A 20,474-nucleotide genomic window follows, 5' to 3' on the forward strand; every position below is an offset into this window, starting at 1 on the left:
TAAAATATGTTGTATTGAATATGTGATTAATCATGAAGGCATGAAATGTGATTTGTGATTAAATTCTAGGACTAGTGATGTTACATGATGAATGTTGAAATGATAGAAATTGTGCCAAAGTTGAGCCTTGTTATATCTGTATTATTGTTATATTTATATCATACATGTATGCTTTTGTTTATCTCTATTTGTGGAGGAATGTGATGACTCAGTCCCCGTGTATTATTTGTGTTTATATTCTATGACGATCTTGAATCTTGTGTTCGTGAAAGTAGATGACTAGGTGGATTGCTTTAAGGAATCTCATGCTGGAGGACGACGTGATACAATGCTTTGATAGGATGTGACATTGGGACATGTTTTAATTGCATGATATTCTGAATGTTATTTTACTTTATTTTATTCTGCTACTTAACTTTTGTTTATCTCTATTTGTGGAGGAATGTGATGACTCACTCCCCGTGTGTTGTTTGTGTTTGAATTCTGTAATGATCTCGAATCTTGTGTTCATGAGAGTAGATGACTAGGTGAATTGGTTTAAGGAATCTCATGCTGAAGGACAACGTGATATAATACTTTGATAGGATGTGACATTATGACCCATGTTTCTGTTTTAATTGCATTATATTATGAATACGTTATTTAATTTATTTTATTCTGCCACTTAACTTGTGTTCTTTTGTGAACTTGAACGACCTTATTATGAGTCGAAAATGTTTCTAATAAGTTTTATTTGGTAACACTAAAGTGAATGTGAACTTTTTACCTACATGAATTCACTTATGATTTTATTGAATAAAATTGATTTTAATTATATTCCACATTATATATATATATATTTTTCCATTTATATGCATGGTGGAATAGAGAGTGTCACAATTTATGATAATTAGTTCATTTCAAAATATATATTTATTTTAGTTATTAATGTTACTATAATTATGCATTTTGTAAATTAAAAGTTAAAATAAAAGTATTAATATTTTTGCAAAAAAATAATATAATATTGTCATGTTATGTTTGCATAATATAATCACTTAGTTTTGTCTACCCTTTTTTCTTTTTAATTAAAGTGACATTGCTAATTACAAATTTCTCAACCTTTTCATCATTTATCTTCTTTCAATCCTACCATAAACACCCAATTTTATCTAGTATCTTTCACTTTTGCTACAATTTCAAATTTTCATTTGAAAAATATGTACATATTTCCCTTGTAAATATCCAAATTTGCACACCATTTATTTAATACCAAATTCATCATTTTGCATTAGATCAGTATGTTTTGTATTTACACCAAGAGTCATCAGCAACCACATAAGGGAACTTAACATCACACTTTAACCCAAAACCTCAAGGCTCAAGTTTATGGGTCTTCTTCTCATTTATATGGTGCTTAACTTTTCCACTTTTACTTGATATGAGACTTCACCTCACACATGTACTCCAACAAATGATACCCGCCGCTGCACCATGATGGCATGACTTTCCTCCCTCACCCGCGTCTGCACCATGATGGCATGACTTTCCTCCCTCATCTGCATCCTATCACAACATCACGAAGCCACTATGACGACAATGCAACTACATGTTTCCATTTTCCTCTCACCGACCTTCCCTCCCGGCATGATGAGAACACCGCATAGTGTGAACCCCAGTATAGCTTTTGATTTTTCATGCTTATGAGACAAGCTGTGACAATTTGATGTAATCCAAATAATAATAATAATAATAATAATAATAATAATAATAATAATAATAAAAATAAATTTCAAATAAAAAGAGATAATTAGATGTGATCTTTTTTTGTCCCTTGAAATTTACGTGAGCACACAAGTTGTGATAATTTTTTGTACTCAAAATTATTTTAAATAATGATGATAATAATAGTAATAATAATATCTAAATAAGTATATTTCAATAATGATAATAATAGTCTTGAATCATTAAAGATAACGGGTTAATAAGATGTGACATCCTTGATACTTTGAAGCATAAATTGTGATAATTTGATGTCTCTAAAACAAAAGTATTTAAATCAACATTAACTTGCTTTAAGGAATTAATTTTGATGTGATATCATTATTAATTTTAAGATATATGAGTTGTGATAGTCCATAAATCTTAAGAAAAAAAATAACAATAATAACAAAATAAAATAAATAAATACATCAAGATGTAGGGTGTTAATATATTCCCTGTGTGTAGTAAACTCTCGAATCCAAATATGATTTTCAAAGATTATTTTTGTTTAGAAATATTTTCACATAAAATATTAGTAACAACTCCTTAACTCTTCAAAACATTATGGTTTTGTGTTTTTGTTGTCCCATCTTGATCATCTTTACAAAACATGCTATGCAAATTATTTTTTAATAATATAATTAAATTAAAACATATACATAGAAGAAACACATCGTGATCTTGGTTACAACGCATGCATATATATATATATATATATATAGTTGTTGATCATAATTAGCTTAATTATTTTAAATCAAAATATATAATTGTTAGCAATCATCTTACTTACTATAATTATATATTTTTATGAATTAAAAAAACAAAAAATATAAAATTTCAGTAATATTGTTTTAAAAAAATTATATGATATTGTGACCAAGTATTTATACACCATGAAAAATATATTGTTATATTAGTATAATTGATAATTGATTGATTTTTTTTAATTTATATGTGTTTTTTTTGTTTAGATCCCACTCTTACATCCTATTTAATCAAATAAGATCATTATACATAATATTTTTTTTAAAGTATTTAACATAATTAAATATTTAATACTCGAATTTAACACTTTTGGTTAAACTGAAATAATTCTACATTGGTCTATGAAAATTAAAAGTCTAATATGAAAATAAAATGCAATATGTATATAAAACAGATTAACAAAAATAAAAACTTAAGATAATAAAAAGTAAAATAAAAATAAAAATACAAAAAATAATGTTAAAAAGATAATTTTTAGTTACTAATACTAAAATCATTTTAATGTCTATGATAATATAAAAAAATTTTACATTATTATCAAATTATATTTCATCTTTTAAATTATTTTAAGATATTTTTTTATTAAATAAATATATAAAATAAAACCAAATAAAGAAAAAAAAATCATTCCTCGAAAAAAAAAAAAAGAAAGAAAGGAAAGAAGAAGCGGGGGAGGAGAACTCAAAGAAACCCTAATGCGGTGCAGCGAGCAATATATATACATTTCTTAAACCCTTAAACCCTAATTATTATTTTTTTCATCGCATTCAACCTTTCTCTTCCTCCTCACTCAAACTTCCCCTCTCTACGCCGTTCCTCCCAAATGGATGCACCAATGGAGTTTTGGGGTAACTTCTTCTTTTCTCTTTTCTTTTTCGCTTCGTATTCATCTTTTCCTTTCAATTTTCTTAATGATCGATTTCTCTTCATTTCGCGATATTTTACGGTATAGTCTTACTCCTCCATAATACTCGTTATTCTATTATTTCAATCTAGCAAAATTATTGTGCAAACAAAGGTCGTTAATCCGTGACTATGCGTCCGTGTGTTTCTTCTATGTACCGTTCTTTTAATACGTCTGATTGAAAATTTCGTTTGCTTATATTTTATTTACGGTTCGGTGAATTGATTTTTGATGTGGTGATATGTTGTCTTGGTTTGAAATTTAGGTGTTGAGGTTAAGGTTGGTCAGACCGTGACAGTTGACCCAATGGATCCTGTGGATTCATACATACACATATCTCAGGTTGCGCTCGGAGAGGCGAAAAAGGAGAAACCTAATGAGTCTGTGGTTTTGTATTTGAAAGTTGGTGAACAGAAGATTGTCTTGGGAACCCTTTCTAGGGATGGCATTCCTCATCTATCGTTGGATTTGGTTCTGGACTCCGATTCCGAGCTTTCCCACACTTCAAAAAGTGCCAGTGTCTTTTTCTGTGGGTACAGAGTACTAACGTATCCTTGATATCACATTCTTGATTTGTTGATATATACTGGTTTACTTTAACCCAAATTGTTGGCATAGTGGTGCAAGGTCTTGCTGCGTTCATCTGAGTGGGTATCATCTATTTAATGAGAGAGATTAGTTTTTTACCCAAATGCTTTTCTTTGGGCTAGTGGCAGCCATGAACAGCGAGGGAGATTAGTTTTTAATCCAGGGGATTGGGTCTATGACCCATGACCTAGGACCCAAAAAATATTGTTTTACTTTTTTATAGAAATGTTATGTTATGTGTTTGGCCTGAAAGTCATGGTTTTTTAACACTGTGGTTGCGGTTGCATTTGTGGCTACATAGACCCTATTGTGATGAAACTACACTTTTTTGTTTATAGGTTGATTGAATTTCTTTTAGTGATGGTTGTATGTGTGTAACAACATTGACATAAGGATTTTTACTAAACCTCGTTCAAATATCTTCTTGATCTTTCACTTTTTTCCCTTAACCTGATGTGTTCCTGTGGCACAAGTGGCGGCAACAATGCTTCTGATTTTTCTGGTGAGGATCAATTGTCTCTCTTGAACTTCTTGTTATCATTATTTTTATTCAGTTATGCAAATGTTGTATATGATTTTGACAGATAGTGAAGAGGATGAGGAACTTGCATTGGAGGGTCAAGATAATGGTAGATACTTCCTCTTGATGTGAAATACATTGTTAGATGTGCATGTTACATGCGGGTAACTAATAGTTATTTTTTTCTATGAAAACCTGAAATAAAAGATGAAGGTGCAAAGGTTACCAAACCTTCTAAACCTGTTCCCAAGATTGGTGCCCCAGCAAAAACAGCTGATCCTAAGAAAGACGAGGGTGATGATTCTGATGATGAATCGGATGATGATCTTGCTGGTGAAGATGAATTTGGAAGTTCCGATGAGGTATTTTAGTCACTCATGGTTTAAATTTCAGTTTTATACAATATGTTCTACATTTGAGATGTCAAGATGCATTTTCTGTAATTTAATGTGCACACTTCAAAAGGTTTCTTTGTCACACTTTAATGTTTATGCAAGAGTGTTCTTGGTTTAAGTAAAACGTTGCATTTGTCTTTTATGCAAAGAATCTCTTGATTTTCCTTGCTGGTGTGAGGTTTCTTTTGAGGTAAATATTTTCCATCATTGATCATTGTAGATGGATGATGACAGCGATAGTGATGAGGAGAGTGATGAAGAGACCCCTGCTAAGAAGGTAATGATATTGCTGTTGTATTGTGTATTGTTTTGTTTGGTCACATATGTTAATGTCTTCTATATGATTGGTGAGTAGTGAGCAAACTTCACCAGCTCTTATATGTGACTTTATTTTGTGAAGGTGGATCAGGGCAAGAAGAGACCAAATGAGTCTGCAGCAAAAACTCCTGTTTCTGCCAAGAAAGCTAAAACTGCTACTCCTGAAAAGACTAGTGAGTGTATCTTCCATACATTCTTTTTATTCATGTCAGTTTTCCCAAGTTCTTCATCGTTCATAGACTAGTGTGTCATTGATGAATGTATTCGAATTCAGTTTGTATTATGCACACAAATTATACATTTTACTCTTTACTTGTCATTCTGTGTTTGAGTGACACTTGTAAATAAATGCTTATATAATTGTTTTTGTTTAATGCATTTTTCATGTTTATCTTTCCATTATGCAGTGGTAATATTTTGATCAAAATTTGTTTGTAGATGGTAAGAAAAATGTACATGTAGCAACTCCCCATCCTTCGAAGAAAGGTGGAAAGACACCCAACAGTACAAAAGGCCAGTCTCCCAGTTCTGCTGGACAACTATCTTGCGCAAGTTGTAAAAAGTATGATTCTATTTTTGCAAATAGTAGCAAAAGTGATTTAAGTAAACCTTAAAGAATAGTTTTATTAAGTTACATCATGACTTATGACGGACTATTTTATGGTTTTGTCTAGGTCTTTCACCAACGAAGTCGGTCTGCAACAACATAAGAAGGCTAAGCATGGTGGTCAGTGAATATTGATACTGCATTTTATCGTACTCATGTAGTAATTTTCCCCTGTATTACAGTGAGTAGGTTCGGAAGGTTGGTAATTTATCTCACTATTAGGCTAGTAAACGAAACTTCGAAATTTTGTTTTGATGTTTGAGTCCCTATATATTGGAACTGCTGCATTTAAATTTTGTTAATCATTCAATGCTTAGAATATTGTGATGATGTTGGTGCTTTGCTTTTTCTTTTGTGGCATTAAAATTCTCTTTCAAATCTGGCCGATGATGTTGTCTATTGCTACGAGCAAATGTATGGTATGACACTCTAAATGGAAAAAGCATAATGAGAATGGGGGTATTCTTTAACATTCCCTCTTGAATGTCAATGTGTAAAGCTACTGAAAATTTGAAGAACCTTTCTTGATATTAAGTTTTTTATTTCATTTAATTCATTTTTTACTGAAAAGTTTAAGAACCTTTCTGGATGAAGTCCGTATCTTTTTCAAAACTTAATCGCTCTTTCCAGAGATTTAGAGCTATTTTCTTCGTGATGCTATTTTTAATGGATGATTTTTTTAAAGAACTGAAACAAAGCAGTGTCGTGTTTGCATTTATCTTCCAAATTTTCAAAGAATATAATAGCGTTAGTTTGTATGTATTTTGTGTTTTTTAACTGATTATTATTTTTAATGTCAACAGATAAAAAACCGAAATTATCATGTTAAAAACGTTTGAATGGTTTTTCATTTCAGTAAAACAAAAGTATTAACCTTGTCTACAACGTGGATGTTTAAGGTTAAATGAGTTGAAGTTAAGTAATGTTTTCAGCAAAAAAAAAATTAATGTTGTTTAATAAGTTTTTTAATAGTAACTAGTGACTTTACAGTGCAAATCAGCCCCATTTGTTATTAACATAATCAAAGGAGTGCACTTTCTCTTGATAGGATCCATAAGCAATGTGTAAGGCCCGCTGTTTTACCTTCCAAAGACAGTAGCTGAGGAATACCTAAGCATACACTTCCATAAAAGTCATGGAGATTTTAGGATCCTTTGAAGGTGTTGACAAATGAAATGTGCTTCATAAGTAAAATTCTCTCGATATGCAAGATTTTAACAGCTCACATATAATGAATTTTCAGACGATTAAAAAAGTTACACTTCAAGATTCAAATTAGATTAATTTTTGTAACACGTTTCCTTTGTCCACCATAGATGCCTCCTAACGTTGCATTTCCTAAAACGGTATCAACACAAACCTGTCCCAAAATCTGCAATTGCAAGCAACAAAGAAACAAGAGACGTTTAAACAAATCAAACAAAATATTTTATTGAATTCACAATGATCAGAGATATATGGCTTTTGAAGTGGGAAAACATTTAATAGAGTTTATGACGTGATAAAGAGAGAAATTTAGAGAAATAAGAGATGTTGGTGGTGTGTTTAAAATGAAAAGTAATTTATGCATCATTATTTTTTGAAGTATAAATTTTACCCATCAGATGGTACATCCTAGAGCATTATGAGTAAAAAAACAACCACTTAATTATCAGTCATTTTTATTTTGTATGGAGAAGAAATAGATGATGCACTGAATTTCAAGATAACTAACTGCCAATACACGTAACTGAGGATATTTATATTAGAAGTAGCTGCTTTGTTTGTTGTTACAGCTAATTTATCATATATTTTCTTCATTACAAGTTTCTTGAACTGGTGAGAAATTTTGAAATAAATACCTAGAAGTAGAAGAATGAAATCTCTAAAATCAAACAACTATTGATATTAAATTTTTTAATTAAGCTGATATATTTTCTCCCTTAGGTTTAAAAGTTGAAACGCTACTTGTTATTATTCAACAATATAAAAGGAAGGCCGAGGGATGCATGCCAACAAAAAGAGATGGTCTCTTTACCTTCACGTTGGCATCAGCAAATCGATAGGAATACCATAGGCAAAAATAAATGTGCAACGAAGGAATGGTTAGAACTCTTCACAATCATGGTTAGCGGAATAAAAAAAGGGAAAAAAATGTGCCTAGTATTTGGAGTTAGGACTGAAATGGATGAATTAAAAATAGTCAATTAATCTATTTAGCGTCTTGCTAACTATTAGGAAAAAAATATTAAAATCACAAGTTAGGAAAAAATATTTATTGTAAAAATTACAGGGGAGAATGTAAAAAACATTATGAATAATATATTTTAATAAAAATCTTTCTTTTTTAATTGCTTAACTAAATACTCTAATTACATTGGTTATTCTTTGTCATCTATTAATAATTTATCAAAACCACTCAATCAGAATGAAAGATGAGAAAAAGAGAGTGAAAGATATATACCGTCAGTAATGTTACAAAAAACGAAAATAAATATAAAAAACAGATGTAAGAAAAAGAGATTACGAGAAACTGATCACATTCTAATAAATGGCTGATTAAATATTTAAAGTTGGGCTAATAATTAATTTTTTTGACAAAAGCAAACTCAAGAAGGAATTTCATTAATAATCACTAATCAGTTGAACAATACAATGTGGAACATGATTGAAAACTTCGAGACTTGTTGGTGTGAAGTTAAAAATATATAACATAAAAAAGCAGCATATGGGTTACGTGATGAAGACATAGTTTTTTTTTTTTTTTTTTTTACGCAGAAGGTTTAAAACGTTGTAAATTGTGTGTAAAACAAACGTCGAAATAGCTCTCGTCCAGATAGAAAATAGGAAATCTCCGTTGAAAATAAAATGACTATAGTTAAATATATAAAAAACACCCTGCATTTTACATTCAGCTGGTTTGCCCGAGAGGTTAAGGGGGAAGACTTAAGATCTTCTGCACATAAGTGCGCGTGGGTTCGAACCCCACAGCCAGCAAGCTTTTAAATTTCTTTCTTTATTTTCATTTTTTGTTTTGGAAAGTTTTTAGAGCGGGAAGCTCATCTCATAGCCCAAATTTAACTAGTTTCATTTGGGCCACAAAGCTCTTGCAAAAGAGGCAAAGCAATGCGTTGCTAAGCTGCAACACTCGAGATTTTTGCACATTTCAAAAGTATTGCACCACTCTTTTAAAATCGTAAAAACATTGCATAATAGGTAATACAATTTTTTTTAGTGTGTAATAATAGATTAGTAAATAACCCAAAAGGTCCGACAATGTTGATAGATTGTTAGCTTCTTTAATCATGTTGTTAGGGGTTTGATCTCCTAATCGTGTGTATGGTAAAAATTTTGTTGAGAAAGACAAAACTTATTTCAATAATCTCTATGTTTCGAGGGTTAGTCTTAAAAAATAACAACAAATCATTAGTATGCACTTAGAAAATAACTAAATGACAAGTTTGTTATATAGCATTAGTCTTAGAGATTTAGTTTTAAATCGTAATGCATATTTGAGGACAAGTAAACGCTAAAAATGTATTATGATATAGGAGGATTTTGACTAAATTAGTGATTTGGAGTAATATAACTCCCAGTAGAAAAAATTTTGCCATCCTTGATCATTTTGCCTAGTCTGAATCTAATCTGGTAGATTAAACAAAAAAAATAAAATATGATGTTGTAACCATAGATTTCAAAATTCTTTGTTGGTATTTTAACAACTTCATAATTTATTATATATACACATAATTTTTTTTTATCACAAGTTGAGTGTTTACTCATTTTTAATCAATAATTAAAAATACCTAATTATTAAAGAAAAAATAATACTCATCCATCTCATTCTTTTACCCCGCATTCTCTCACTTTCATTCCATTTTTCTTCCTATCTCTCTACCTCTACTTTGACATCACATGTTATATCTATCATTTTTCTATCCGCCTCTCTCTTTCATCCACCCCAAAATGGGGTTGTGAGTATCATTACTCTGATCAAAGCCATTTGAGACTAAAATTGCCATTTCTTGACATTCTTCGTCTTCTACCAACTTGGCAGACAAGGCAAATTTTGGATCATGACTCATTCTGTGGGTTTGGTAAAATGATCCCTTGGTGGGGTCGTTGCTAGGGAAGAGGATAAGAGATAGTCATCTTCTACTAATATAGGATGTGAGACAAGCTCTATATCATCACATGTATTTGCAACTTTTGCACTATTAGGCTATTAGCCGATTTTTAAAGGTTTTAGATTGATTTTTGTTTTTACTTCTATACTTTCTTAAAATCGTTATTCCGCCTTCTTATATATGTTAAATTTGCATTTATTAATTTCTTTTGATTTTACGATTAGCTTGAACAATGTACTTTTAAGCAAATTATTATTACTTTAAAGAACGAGTGGGATGCTCAGCCTTCAACATATAATTATTGGTAAAAAAAAATCAAGTTTGAAAGAAAAGTTTACATTAAAAATGGAAATGAAAAACATTCCTTTATCATTGGTTTGTCTGAGCTTGTGCATATCGAGTATCAAAATTACATTTTTTTTTAGTTGCATTAGGCTCTAATATAGTAATATCATGTTGAAATTTTCACACGGTCAAAATGATCACAATGCGGTGCTTAATTAGCAATAGGACAACAACATTGTGGGAGATTGAAAGTGTAAGATCTTATTCAGTGTTGAAATTGAAAAATAATACAATAGAGCTGACGGAATTGGTGGTGACATATCTAACAAGAGTTGAAAGCCAGCTTGAGAAGAAATTCAGTATGAATATTGTGTAAGAACAAAATGTAGCCGTTACTTTAACCTTTGTTTTATATCACCAGCAGACGCTTAATTTTGAGAAAAATCTTACCCTGAAAGTTTCTACTTTTTATCAAATAAAGAGGACAATCATTGTGACATAGTACCTTCTAAACTAAATGGTCAAAATTATGTTGGCCCTTTCCATTGTTCTTAAGAAACTTAATTTTATTGATAGCACCCATATTATTATATTAGCCTCAATATACCTACCCATATGACTATGAGGACTAAGATTGCTTGTCTTAATAACTTTCGCTCTGCCAACAAAATTAGACAGTAATAAAGGGATATTATAAAATATGTTAAATGTTACATTGGATAATGACACTTTTGCTTGAAGTAACCAAATGACAATTCATGATTCTTGCCATCACAGGTTACTATGATTGAGCATCAGGCATGAAAAGTATTCCCAAAAAAGGTTACTTCTCACATTTTTAATCCCTTGGTGAAACCCAAAAGGATACTTTTTGTGAAAAGAACATCATTACCTTATAAGCATGATGAAGCAATATTGTGATAAGGTTATAATTGAACCATTTGCACTAAGACAACTGGCTTAAGAATATTAGTCAGTTGAAGAACAAGTTTACTAATGGGAAAAATAATAATTATGGTTGATGGTGTGGTTTAGAGAACACAACAAACGGCACATGCGCTACTGCATGTGATCTCTTATCCTTAGTGTTTGTTTTTATAAAGCTTGAAAGATATGAACAAAAACTGCAATATGGCATCCCGTGCTTTTCCCTCGTAGCATGACATGTATTAAATAAGGGGAAAAGAAGGAATGGAAAAAACACAATGGACCTCCTCTTTTTGAACCAATGAAAATGACTGGATGTAAGGACTATCTGAAGTTTTTCAATTATTTGTTTTCTTGTCGGAAGGTTAAGAAATCAAATTTATTAGTTGTAACTTTTAATTTTTTTATAAAAATAAATCAAGCATTAAGGTGTGCGTGTGAATAAATTATGCATTGGAGCTTAGGCGTAGAGCATAGCTAGAAGTGTCGGTAGGAGAAAGCTAGGGAGTAGGGAATATTCGCATTCTTTGTAGCCAAATGACTTATTTTTAGCAGTTTCTTAAAAGAGATTTTAAAAAACAAATGTTTATTTTTCTGAGAGAATTGTTAACCATTCATTCTCTCACTCTTTTGATCACACTTTATGACTAAAATTTATTAAAAATCACACTTTTTTGTGTTTCAATTCTTATTTAATAAGTTATTTTTCTGATTTTCTAATTTTTAATAAACTTTAACCAATAATAAAATATGTCACAAAGAGTGGATTATAAAGTATGTTAATTCCTTTCACTTTTTTTTTTTCTAAAACACACAGTTTCTAGCGATAAAAAGGAGGAGAAGAATCATTAATAAAATATTGAAATATTGAAGATGACTTTATTGTACTCTTTAGTCCTCCACACCGAAATATGCCAAAGAAAGCAGCAAATGATTGCATGTATGGTAAATAAAATTCATTCCTTGGTGAAAAAATGACAAATAACATGAATTAGAAGCGCATTTTTATCCACCAAATTATTTTGGCTCAGACTAAGCAAACCTAAACAAATAAAGGACTCGCGAAATATATAACTATAAAATCTCACAAAACAATCTATGCAAACAAAATCACACTGTCTCTACTTCATGTCTAAGGCTCTAATTTAACCACTTTTTGTTTTTGGTACATCTTCATAGCTGCCCTTAAGCCTGTGTAATGCAATTCTAGTAATAACAGCACTTTGCCTGTGATGATTTGTATCTTCTTGATGATGGATGACAATGAAATTTTGGAAAGGACTTTTTTTTTCTTTCCGAATTGAAAATTATTTGAGCTAAACTAGCTGTAGATGATTTGGTACAGAGTTTGTTGCTTGAAGAAATCAGCCTCTTTTGATGTATTTTTTTTTAGGAGAAACTAGAAAAATATGGACACAACATTGATGAAACTTAAGTAACTTGAGAAATTTGGCTCAACGAGGTTTACACGATGGTGCCAACGTAGCCAAATCCTACAATTGAGAATGTTAAGGTCTGAAGGAAGAGGTAGATGAAGTAGTTGTGTTTCCCATGAACATAATCATAGCATCCACATACGAAGAGGAAGGCAGCAAATCCCAACTCCAGTAAATTAAGTCTGTTATCATGTTCAAACAAGAAAAAGAAATCATAATTAGACAGAAGAAGAAAAAAAGATGATGAAAAATGAATATTTGTTGCAATTAGAGGCCTAATATGAGAAAATTTAAGACCTCTTAAAGTGCATATGGTACTTGTCAATAATGTAAAGTGTGATTTGGCTAATACAGTAAGTACATTTGAATTCTCTTTTAACGTGGCCTATGTTTAATAAAGTGAGAGTTAATAATGGAGTAGAAAAGTGGGACATAACTCCTCTTTGATTACATGTTTTGAGTTCATACTAAAATTATTTTGATGTGGGTTTTCTGAAATCTTGACATGGGCATGTGGTTTTCTAAAATCTTATGTCATATTCATGTGCATGTGACAGAAACGTTTTGATTAGGGTGGCATGCCGTTGATTTGGAAATGGAATTAAAAAAAAATCAAAGAAATGCTCACCTACTCATAGAGAATCTTAACTGTTTACAACGAAGAATAACTAAAAATTACTCACTAATAAGTAGGAACCTATCAAAATTATTTCCTTGTTGCAATCATTAAATTATTGACCACACAGTCTAGAACCCATCTCCATAATACCAGTTTGTGCATGATTGACAATCACAAATTCACAATCGAGATGTAGAGAAGAAACTATAATTAATGCCAAATGCAAACACAATTATTTGCTTTCGAAAAATACAAATAAAAATAAAATAAATAAATTAAGAACTGACCTTTCAACAAATTTGGATCGAGTCTTTTTGGGGGTGGCCTTGATGGCATTATTCTTCTTGGCAGCATCTCCTGATTTATTCTTATTATTATTGACAGAGTCACCAAGTTTTTCAGTCACAACCCATTCATTAGCCCTCCCATACTCTAAGAGACCTATAAATGTTGCCTTGGTACGGTGCAAAGACATCACATTCTCAAAGAGGATCCAATAGAACAGAAGGTGAATGGACCTGCCAAAGTTCCACACATCTTTTAGAAACAAATTAATGGACTAACTATGGCAAATTGAAAGTGTAAAACAATAGAAAATTAATGATACCTTGGTGTTCCAACTGAATTGAGAATGGTGATGACAGAAGGAATATAAACAGCTCCCCAGATTGGAACATGAACCTCTGGGACCAAGATTGTAAGGGGAATCACAACACAGTAGAAGAAGAAGGTGACCATGTGGGCGATGATTTTGCGAACAAAGAAAAAGCTGTATATAACATACACTTTCTTCCAAAACCTAACTTTCTGCAGAAAATAAATGTAAACAAAAGAAAACATCAGAACAGACATGGAATTACTTAAACAACATTGTCCCTTTATATATATATATATATTACTTAACTGCAATGAGTACTTACCTTGTTCCTCACAATCTCCATCACCATTTTGCGGAACAAATTAGCAGGACCACATGACCATCTGTGCTGCTGGAATCTGAAGGCTCTCAAAGTACTGGGAAGCTCACTTTTGGCCTATATAAAGTTACCATTTAAAAAAAAGGCACCATTACTTAGTATAAGAAAATTGAAATGATAATTCATAATCATATGTCATTCATATTCTCCGTTAATTGTTAACTTTGGAAGTACTAATAGGTAAGTAGATGGAGCATTGATTAACCTGGAGGTCACCAAGGTACAAAAATTTCCATCCCCTAAGACTAGCACGAACAGCAAGGTCCATATCTTCCACTGTTGTTCTGTCTTTCCACCCACCAGCTTCGTTGATAGCAGCTATTCTCCAAATACCAGCAGTTCCTGCATTAAGGTCCCAAAACAGCAACATTTCTTAGTAAACAAATGATCATTATGAAACTAACCTATGATATGACTATGTAGTACCACGTAGCATATGTGTCACATTTTATGTTGTGGTAGGTAAGGTCAACATGTTTTAGGAAGAGTTGAAAGTAATTAAATGAATATAATTACCGTTGAAACCGAAGAAAGCATGAGTGGCTGATCCAACTTCTTGCTCTACTGTGAAATGGTAATCCAGGGACATCTCTTGCATTCTTGTCAATAAGCACTCGTCAGAATTCACTGTCACAAAAAAAAAAAAAAAAAAAAGAGATACGTTATTAGCAATGTATATATATTATGATTAGCTTTATAATTAAAAGGTGAAAATGATTAAAAGAGTAGTAACAATATGTATGAAGTTAAAAAAGGGAAGAAAAAAAAGTTCTTGACTTGTGATCATATGATTTTATTTTTTTACTGAATTAACTTTTTCATAAGCTAAGTGTACTAGTACAGAATCAAAGGACAAATGGCACAACGCCATCTTGCCGTTACTACCGTGGCGGACCACAGAGACAATAAGGCAAAAGTCAGCTACGGCCCCACACATGCACATGACACAACATTAATTTTATTTTTCTGCAAATTAATGTTTACTAAAATTAATTTAATTTGAGAATGTGAGTGGAATTAAAGACATAATAAACTACCACTAATTGTTGTTGAGAATACCATATGATCAATGTTATAACTCAACTAATGAAAAAATACAAAAATCCTACCTAACTAAGTTTATTCTTTATTTGATCACTGTTTTCAGCTCAAGAGAATGGGGAATTGGAGAAGTGTCGGCAAGGAAGAGTTAAGTCCACCTTTAGGCACATGGTACTCCCCTCACTGTTATTAGTTTTTTTTTTTTTTTTTTTGTTTCTTATCTAACTCCCCAAAAAACAATACTGCAAAGGCACGTGGGAAGTGGGTTCGCTGGATTGGGAACTTTGAAGTTTGGATGGATTCTTAAATGACAGTTTTGCCCCTCTCACCATGTTCTATTGTTCTTTCCCAAATAGTTCTTCTGCCTCTCCCCTAGAGTGATAAATTGTGTCAGACAATGCGGGTTGCTCTATAAACCCCACAAAAAATAAAATAAAAAAGTTAGATTTAATAGTGTTTTTATTTTGTAACCTATTTTGAGTGAGTTAACTTAACCCATCTTGCTTTTGTTTAATTCTTAATTTGTGGCAAGATAGCACGAGTGGATCCACTTCACTTAAATTGACAAAATTGCCCCCTTTCCACTTAATCACTTTCTTATTAAAATACTAAGTACAAAACAATTGGTTCTGACAAAATTTTAGAAGCACAAATCAATAGTTATCTCACACACCCCACTTACAATTATTATATTTGGGTGTGTGCATTAACCATGGATGGCTAGATTTTTCTGAGCTGGCAACTAAGAGTAGAACTTAGAAGAGTGACGCTTTTTATTTGTTTTGTTTCTTCTTTATACTCTTTTCACTTTTTTTTTATTTTATTTTAATTTTACTAATCTAAATAGGGACATGACCGTGAAGGAGACAACCTTCACAGGGAGGGTGACTGGCTCGTTAGTGGTCCCCAACCGTGATTGAAGGGTTTGTTTTAGTGGGCTAGCAGGTCAAACCACGACAAAGGGGAAAGTGAAAGTCCACACTACAAATAATTTTTCTCCAATTAAACAAAAAAATAAAATAATGAAATGAAATGCCACCGACACTTAGGACTTGAGTGGGAAAAAAAAAAACAAAGTTGGAGTATTGTATTAAGTGAAAGTCAAAAAACCAAGAAGTGAAGTTAGTAGTACTAGTACTTACTACTTATGCATTAATTAATAAAATTTTATTTTACTATGGGTTAATTTTAATTATTTACCAAATCTCCAACGAGCTTGAACAAGAGCAATGTCGGGGTTGCCCACCAAGAAAGGAATGGAACGTCTGAGAAAATCTGGCTCTGGCCTGAAATCTGCATCGAAAATTGCCACGTACTCACAGTGTTTCACATAGTTACGTTTTAGGCCTTCTTTTAGAGCACCCGCTTTGTACCCTCCTCTTGTTTCTCTGATTTGGTACACTATGTTTATGCCCTTACTTGCCCATCTCTGGCATTCCATCTCCACCATTTGCTGCAATCAATCACAAATTCAATTTCATATAATTCATTATTAGAGTACATAAATTTAAGATGCCATTTGATCAATTCCTCCACCAAACCCCTCAACATAAATGCACCCACTCCACATATCTTAACACCATGATTATACACCTAAGGCTAAGATAAGGCTACTTCTACATTCCAATCTTTAAGATTGACACATTAAAAACTCACATTGAATATAACTCAAAATTAAACTGAAAAAAAATGTGAAAAACCTCTTATGAGTGTGTATATACCTTGACGGTAGGGTCAGTAGAATCATCAAGCACTTGGATGACGAGACGATCCGCAGGCCATGAAAGATTACAAGCTGCTCCAATCGACACCTTGTACACCTGAATCCAAAAAAAAAATAACCAACCCAGATGAATACATTATAACATAAGCACCAATTTTAAAGCGCAAATAAATCCAGAAAGGCACAAAACTTTGTAACAGTTTAAACTTAACTCAAATTCAAGAATTTTCCTCTACTTATATACATTATTTTATTTATATTACAAATCAATATTGGATCTTCAATATAAGTTAAGCACCAGACATTGGAGCGTGAAATTTGTAGAACCAGCCAGACATTAACTGATGGTCAGTCAGACAATGATAATCTGACAGGACGAACAGTAATGAGTGAATGCTAATATTGTCTTGGAATTTGAGTTTGAGTTAATTAAAATCAGTTGAAAAAAAAGAAAGAAAAACAAAGCACAAGAGCAGGGAATCTTTATTCTGATTTCTGACCTCTTTCTCATTGAACATTGGAATCTGGACAAGCACGACGGGGTAATTAGAGTTGCCGAGTTCCTCGTCGTCTTGGAGTGGCTCGAACTTGTAGCGCTGGTGTGGCTTCTTCCAGAAGAGCTTGACGAGGATGATGACAATGCCCATGTAGACCCTCTCCATGAAGAGCATGAGCGCCATGGCGAGGCTAATGTACACTGCCAGGTTCAGCAGAGGCACGATCAGTGGCGCCTTCATCACTTCCCACACCATCTTAATCTGCGCCGCTACGTCGAAATTCACGCCGTTGATTGAGTCCGGGATGAAGAACTTGGGCTGAGATTCAACCATTTTGGCTTTTTCTTTCTTGCTTTCTTCTCTTAGCAGAGAAAAGAGTGAAGCTTTAGGAAAATGGTGGTGAATTGGGGTGTGTGCTTTTTGTATGGGATTGAAATGGCAATGCCCTTCTTGTCAACTTGTGCTGAGTGAGAGAAGCAAAGCAATGACAGTTATGGTGAAGAATCAGATCTCTCTCTCTCTATCTCTCCCAAAAAAATGGAAAAGTAGAAAAAACAGAAACTTCTCTCTCACTCACAATTGGCGCCTATGAATGCTTCTCTTCTCTATTATCTATCTATCGCTGTGTGTGACCGACAGAGGAGAATAGAGGCATTCTAGACAGAGAGAAAGAGAGAAAGAGAGAGAGAGAGGGGCAATAGATGCAGAGATAAAGGGGTCCCTTTATAGTCATGTTTTGGTGATAGATTTTCCTGCTATCACGTTTTTGTTATATTATAATTATTATTATTATTATTTTGGTTCTCATCTCACACCATATTCACAGTTACTAGGTGCCATTTGTTTACCTTACCCAAAGTAATCTGAAACTAAAGGTAGGTTTGGCGTTTAACTAGTGTTTTCTCGGTCTTTAATTACTTCGGTTTCCAAAGGCAGCAGTTATTTTTTCCCCCTTATTATTATTTGCTCGTGCGTATAACGAAAGATCAAATAATTAAGAGGGATAAAAATATTATTTCACCAACAACTTATTGGTCTGATTGTAGAAATAATAGCATTTAAGTGTATCTCATTTTTTTGATAAAATATTTTATTTTCTTTTTATAGTGTTTGTTGTGGAGATAAAATGATTTTTTCTCATTTTAGAAAAATATTTTTTTTTATAGTATTAAATGTGGAAATAATTACATTTTTTCTTGAAAAAATATTTGAGTTTTGCTAATTTTTCATTTAATAGTGAAAGATACAACAATGCCTATTATCATGATACAATTTTTTTTATTGTAATATGATACAAAATTCTTCCCTTACTTTCTAACAATTTGAAAATAATTTATTTTCCGATACTAATTTATAATTAATAGGGTTTTTTTTCTTTAAAAAATGTATTTTTGATTTTCTATAATTTTAAATCCACAATTTTGATCTCTGTATAATTAAATAAAAAATTCATATAAAAAGCTTACATATTAATTTATACAATTTAATTGATTTATATAATTGCTATATAAAATAAATTTATTTACTAAATAAATTCATATAGTCAAAAACCAAAATATTAACATGTAGGTTTCCTAAAAATTTAAATATAATTTTTTTATTAATTTATATAATTAGAATAAAAATAGTTTACATGTTAAAATATATTTATGTAAACTATTTTTATTCTAATTATATAAATATATTTTAAATTAGAGTAAAAAAATAATCTATATATTAAAATCAATTTAAAAAATAATTTATATATTAATTTATGAAATTTATTTATAAATTGGTAAAATTAAAATGAAATATATAAAATGATATAAAAAAATTCAAAATATTTATATATTAAATAAATTTTTGAATTGATAAATTTTTATAATTAGAAAAAAAATTAATAGCTCTTAACCTAATGATATATAGTAAAAAAATAATTTATGGACTTTTTTTTGTAATATGTAAAACTGATTATTAACATTTTTATTTTGATTTTTTAAAAATATATATTTTTCTTATATATAAATATATTTTTCTATTTAGCCCTTCCTAATGTAACTCTACCTCATCACAAGTAATACTCACTTCTGTATGTAGTAATTAGTATCGGTATTATCTTTTAATAATATTTTTAATATGTCTTGATTTAATTTACGGAGAGCACAATAATAAAAAAGTTTAGCATTTTACCTTTAAACATTTTTTTTTTACTTTTTTGCACTTTAAGTCCTTTTTTTTTTGTCTTTTTATATTGTTTCATTTAAATTCACTCATCATTTACATTTTGCACCATCTATTCTCTTTACCCATTCAAGTTCATGCTTCATTTGCTTGCTTCATTTAAATTCATGCATTTACTTACCCACCATTTATTCAATCTCATTTAATATCACACATTTACCTTTTAAACATTTGTTTGCTTTCATTTAAATTCTTGCATTTACTTTCCAACCATTTATTTACTTTCATTAAATACATACATTTATTCTTTCTCGTCCTTATTATAAGACACATACTAGAAGATATGGATGATCTTTTGTATAAGGTATTTTACACTTTCTACTAAACATTTATTTATTTTACTTATTTGTCCTTGTTAAAGACATTGGACACTTGTACTTTGAAATTCTTATAAACTAAAAAAACCACATTATTAGCAAAAGACCTCACACAAACTCTCTCATTTAAAGTAAAAATATTTCTCTTAAAATTTATTTGAATTATCACTCATTTTTAAATCAACCCTAATTTGTTTAGTATTTTACCTTAAAACATTTATTTTTTTTTTACTTTTTTTCACTTTAAGTCTTTTTTTTGTCTTTCCATATTATTGCATTTAAATTCACTTGTCATTTACATTTTTCACCATCTATTCTCTATGCCCATTTAAGTTCAAGTGTGGTTCTTTATATTTCATTTGTTTGCTTCGTTTAAATTCACGCATTTACTTTTCGATCATTTATTTGCTTTCATTTAAATCCATGCATTTACTTTCTAATATTTATTCACTCTCATTTAATATCACACATTTACTTTTTTGCCAT

General features: G+C 31.0%; 2 protein-coding genes and 1 non-coding gene across 3 annotated transcripts; 2 read left to right on the forward strand and 1 right to left on the reverse strand.

The window, feature by feature from the left end:
• The first annotated feature begins 3,194 nt into the window (after positions 1–3,194).
• HDT2 (histone deacetylase HDT1-like) lies at positions 3,195–6,142 on the forward strand. Its single transcript, XM_006591031.4, has 9 exons — positions 3,195–3,356; positions 3,678–3,960; positions 4,474–4,502; positions 4,585–4,629; positions 4,728–4,882; positions 5,136–5,192; positions 5,316–5,406; positions 5,672–5,795; positions 5,908–6,142. The coding sequence occupies exons 1-9, from the start codon at positions 3,332–3,334 to the stop codon at positions 5,966–5,968; spliced, it is 870 nt and encodes a 289-aa protein (XP_006591094.1). The 5' UTR covers positions 3,195–3,331; the 3' UTR covers positions 5,969–6,142.
• A 2,591-nt stretch (positions 6,143–8,733) lies between these two features.
• On the forward strand, positions 8,734–8,816 carry TRNAL-UAA (transfer RNA leucine (anticodon UAA)). The gene has a single exon. It is a non-coding gene; the product is annotated as a tRNA-Leu (tRNA).
• Positions 8,817–12,099: 3,283 nt separating this feature from the next.
• LOC100802752 (glucomannan 4-beta-mannosyltransferase 2) lies at positions 12,100–18,187 on the reverse strand. Its single transcript, XM_003538098.5, has 9 exons — positions 17,455–18,187; positions 16,953–17,051; positions 16,432–16,684; positions 14,707–14,817; positions 14,396–14,532; positions 14,134–14,247; positions 13,821–14,020; positions 13,501–13,731; positions 12,100–12,776 (listed from the first exon to the last, which is right to left on the reverse strand). Exons 1-9 carry the CDS (start codon positions 17,782–17,784, stop codon positions 12,623–12,625), a joined length of 1,629 nt encoding a protein of 542 aa, XP_003538146.1. The 5' UTR covers positions 17,785–18,187; the 3' UTR covers positions 12,100–12,622.
• Between the last annotated feature and the right edge of the window lie 2,287 nt (positions 18,188–20,474).

This window comes from Glycine max, chromosome 11 (genome assembly GCF_000004515.6).
Source record: "Glycine max cultivar Williams 82 chromosome 11, Glycine_max_v4.0, whole genome shotgun sequence".
Classification (NCBI taxonomy): domain Eukaryota; kingdom Viridiplantae; phylum Streptophyta; class Magnoliopsida; order Fabales; family Fabaceae; genus Glycine; species Glycine max.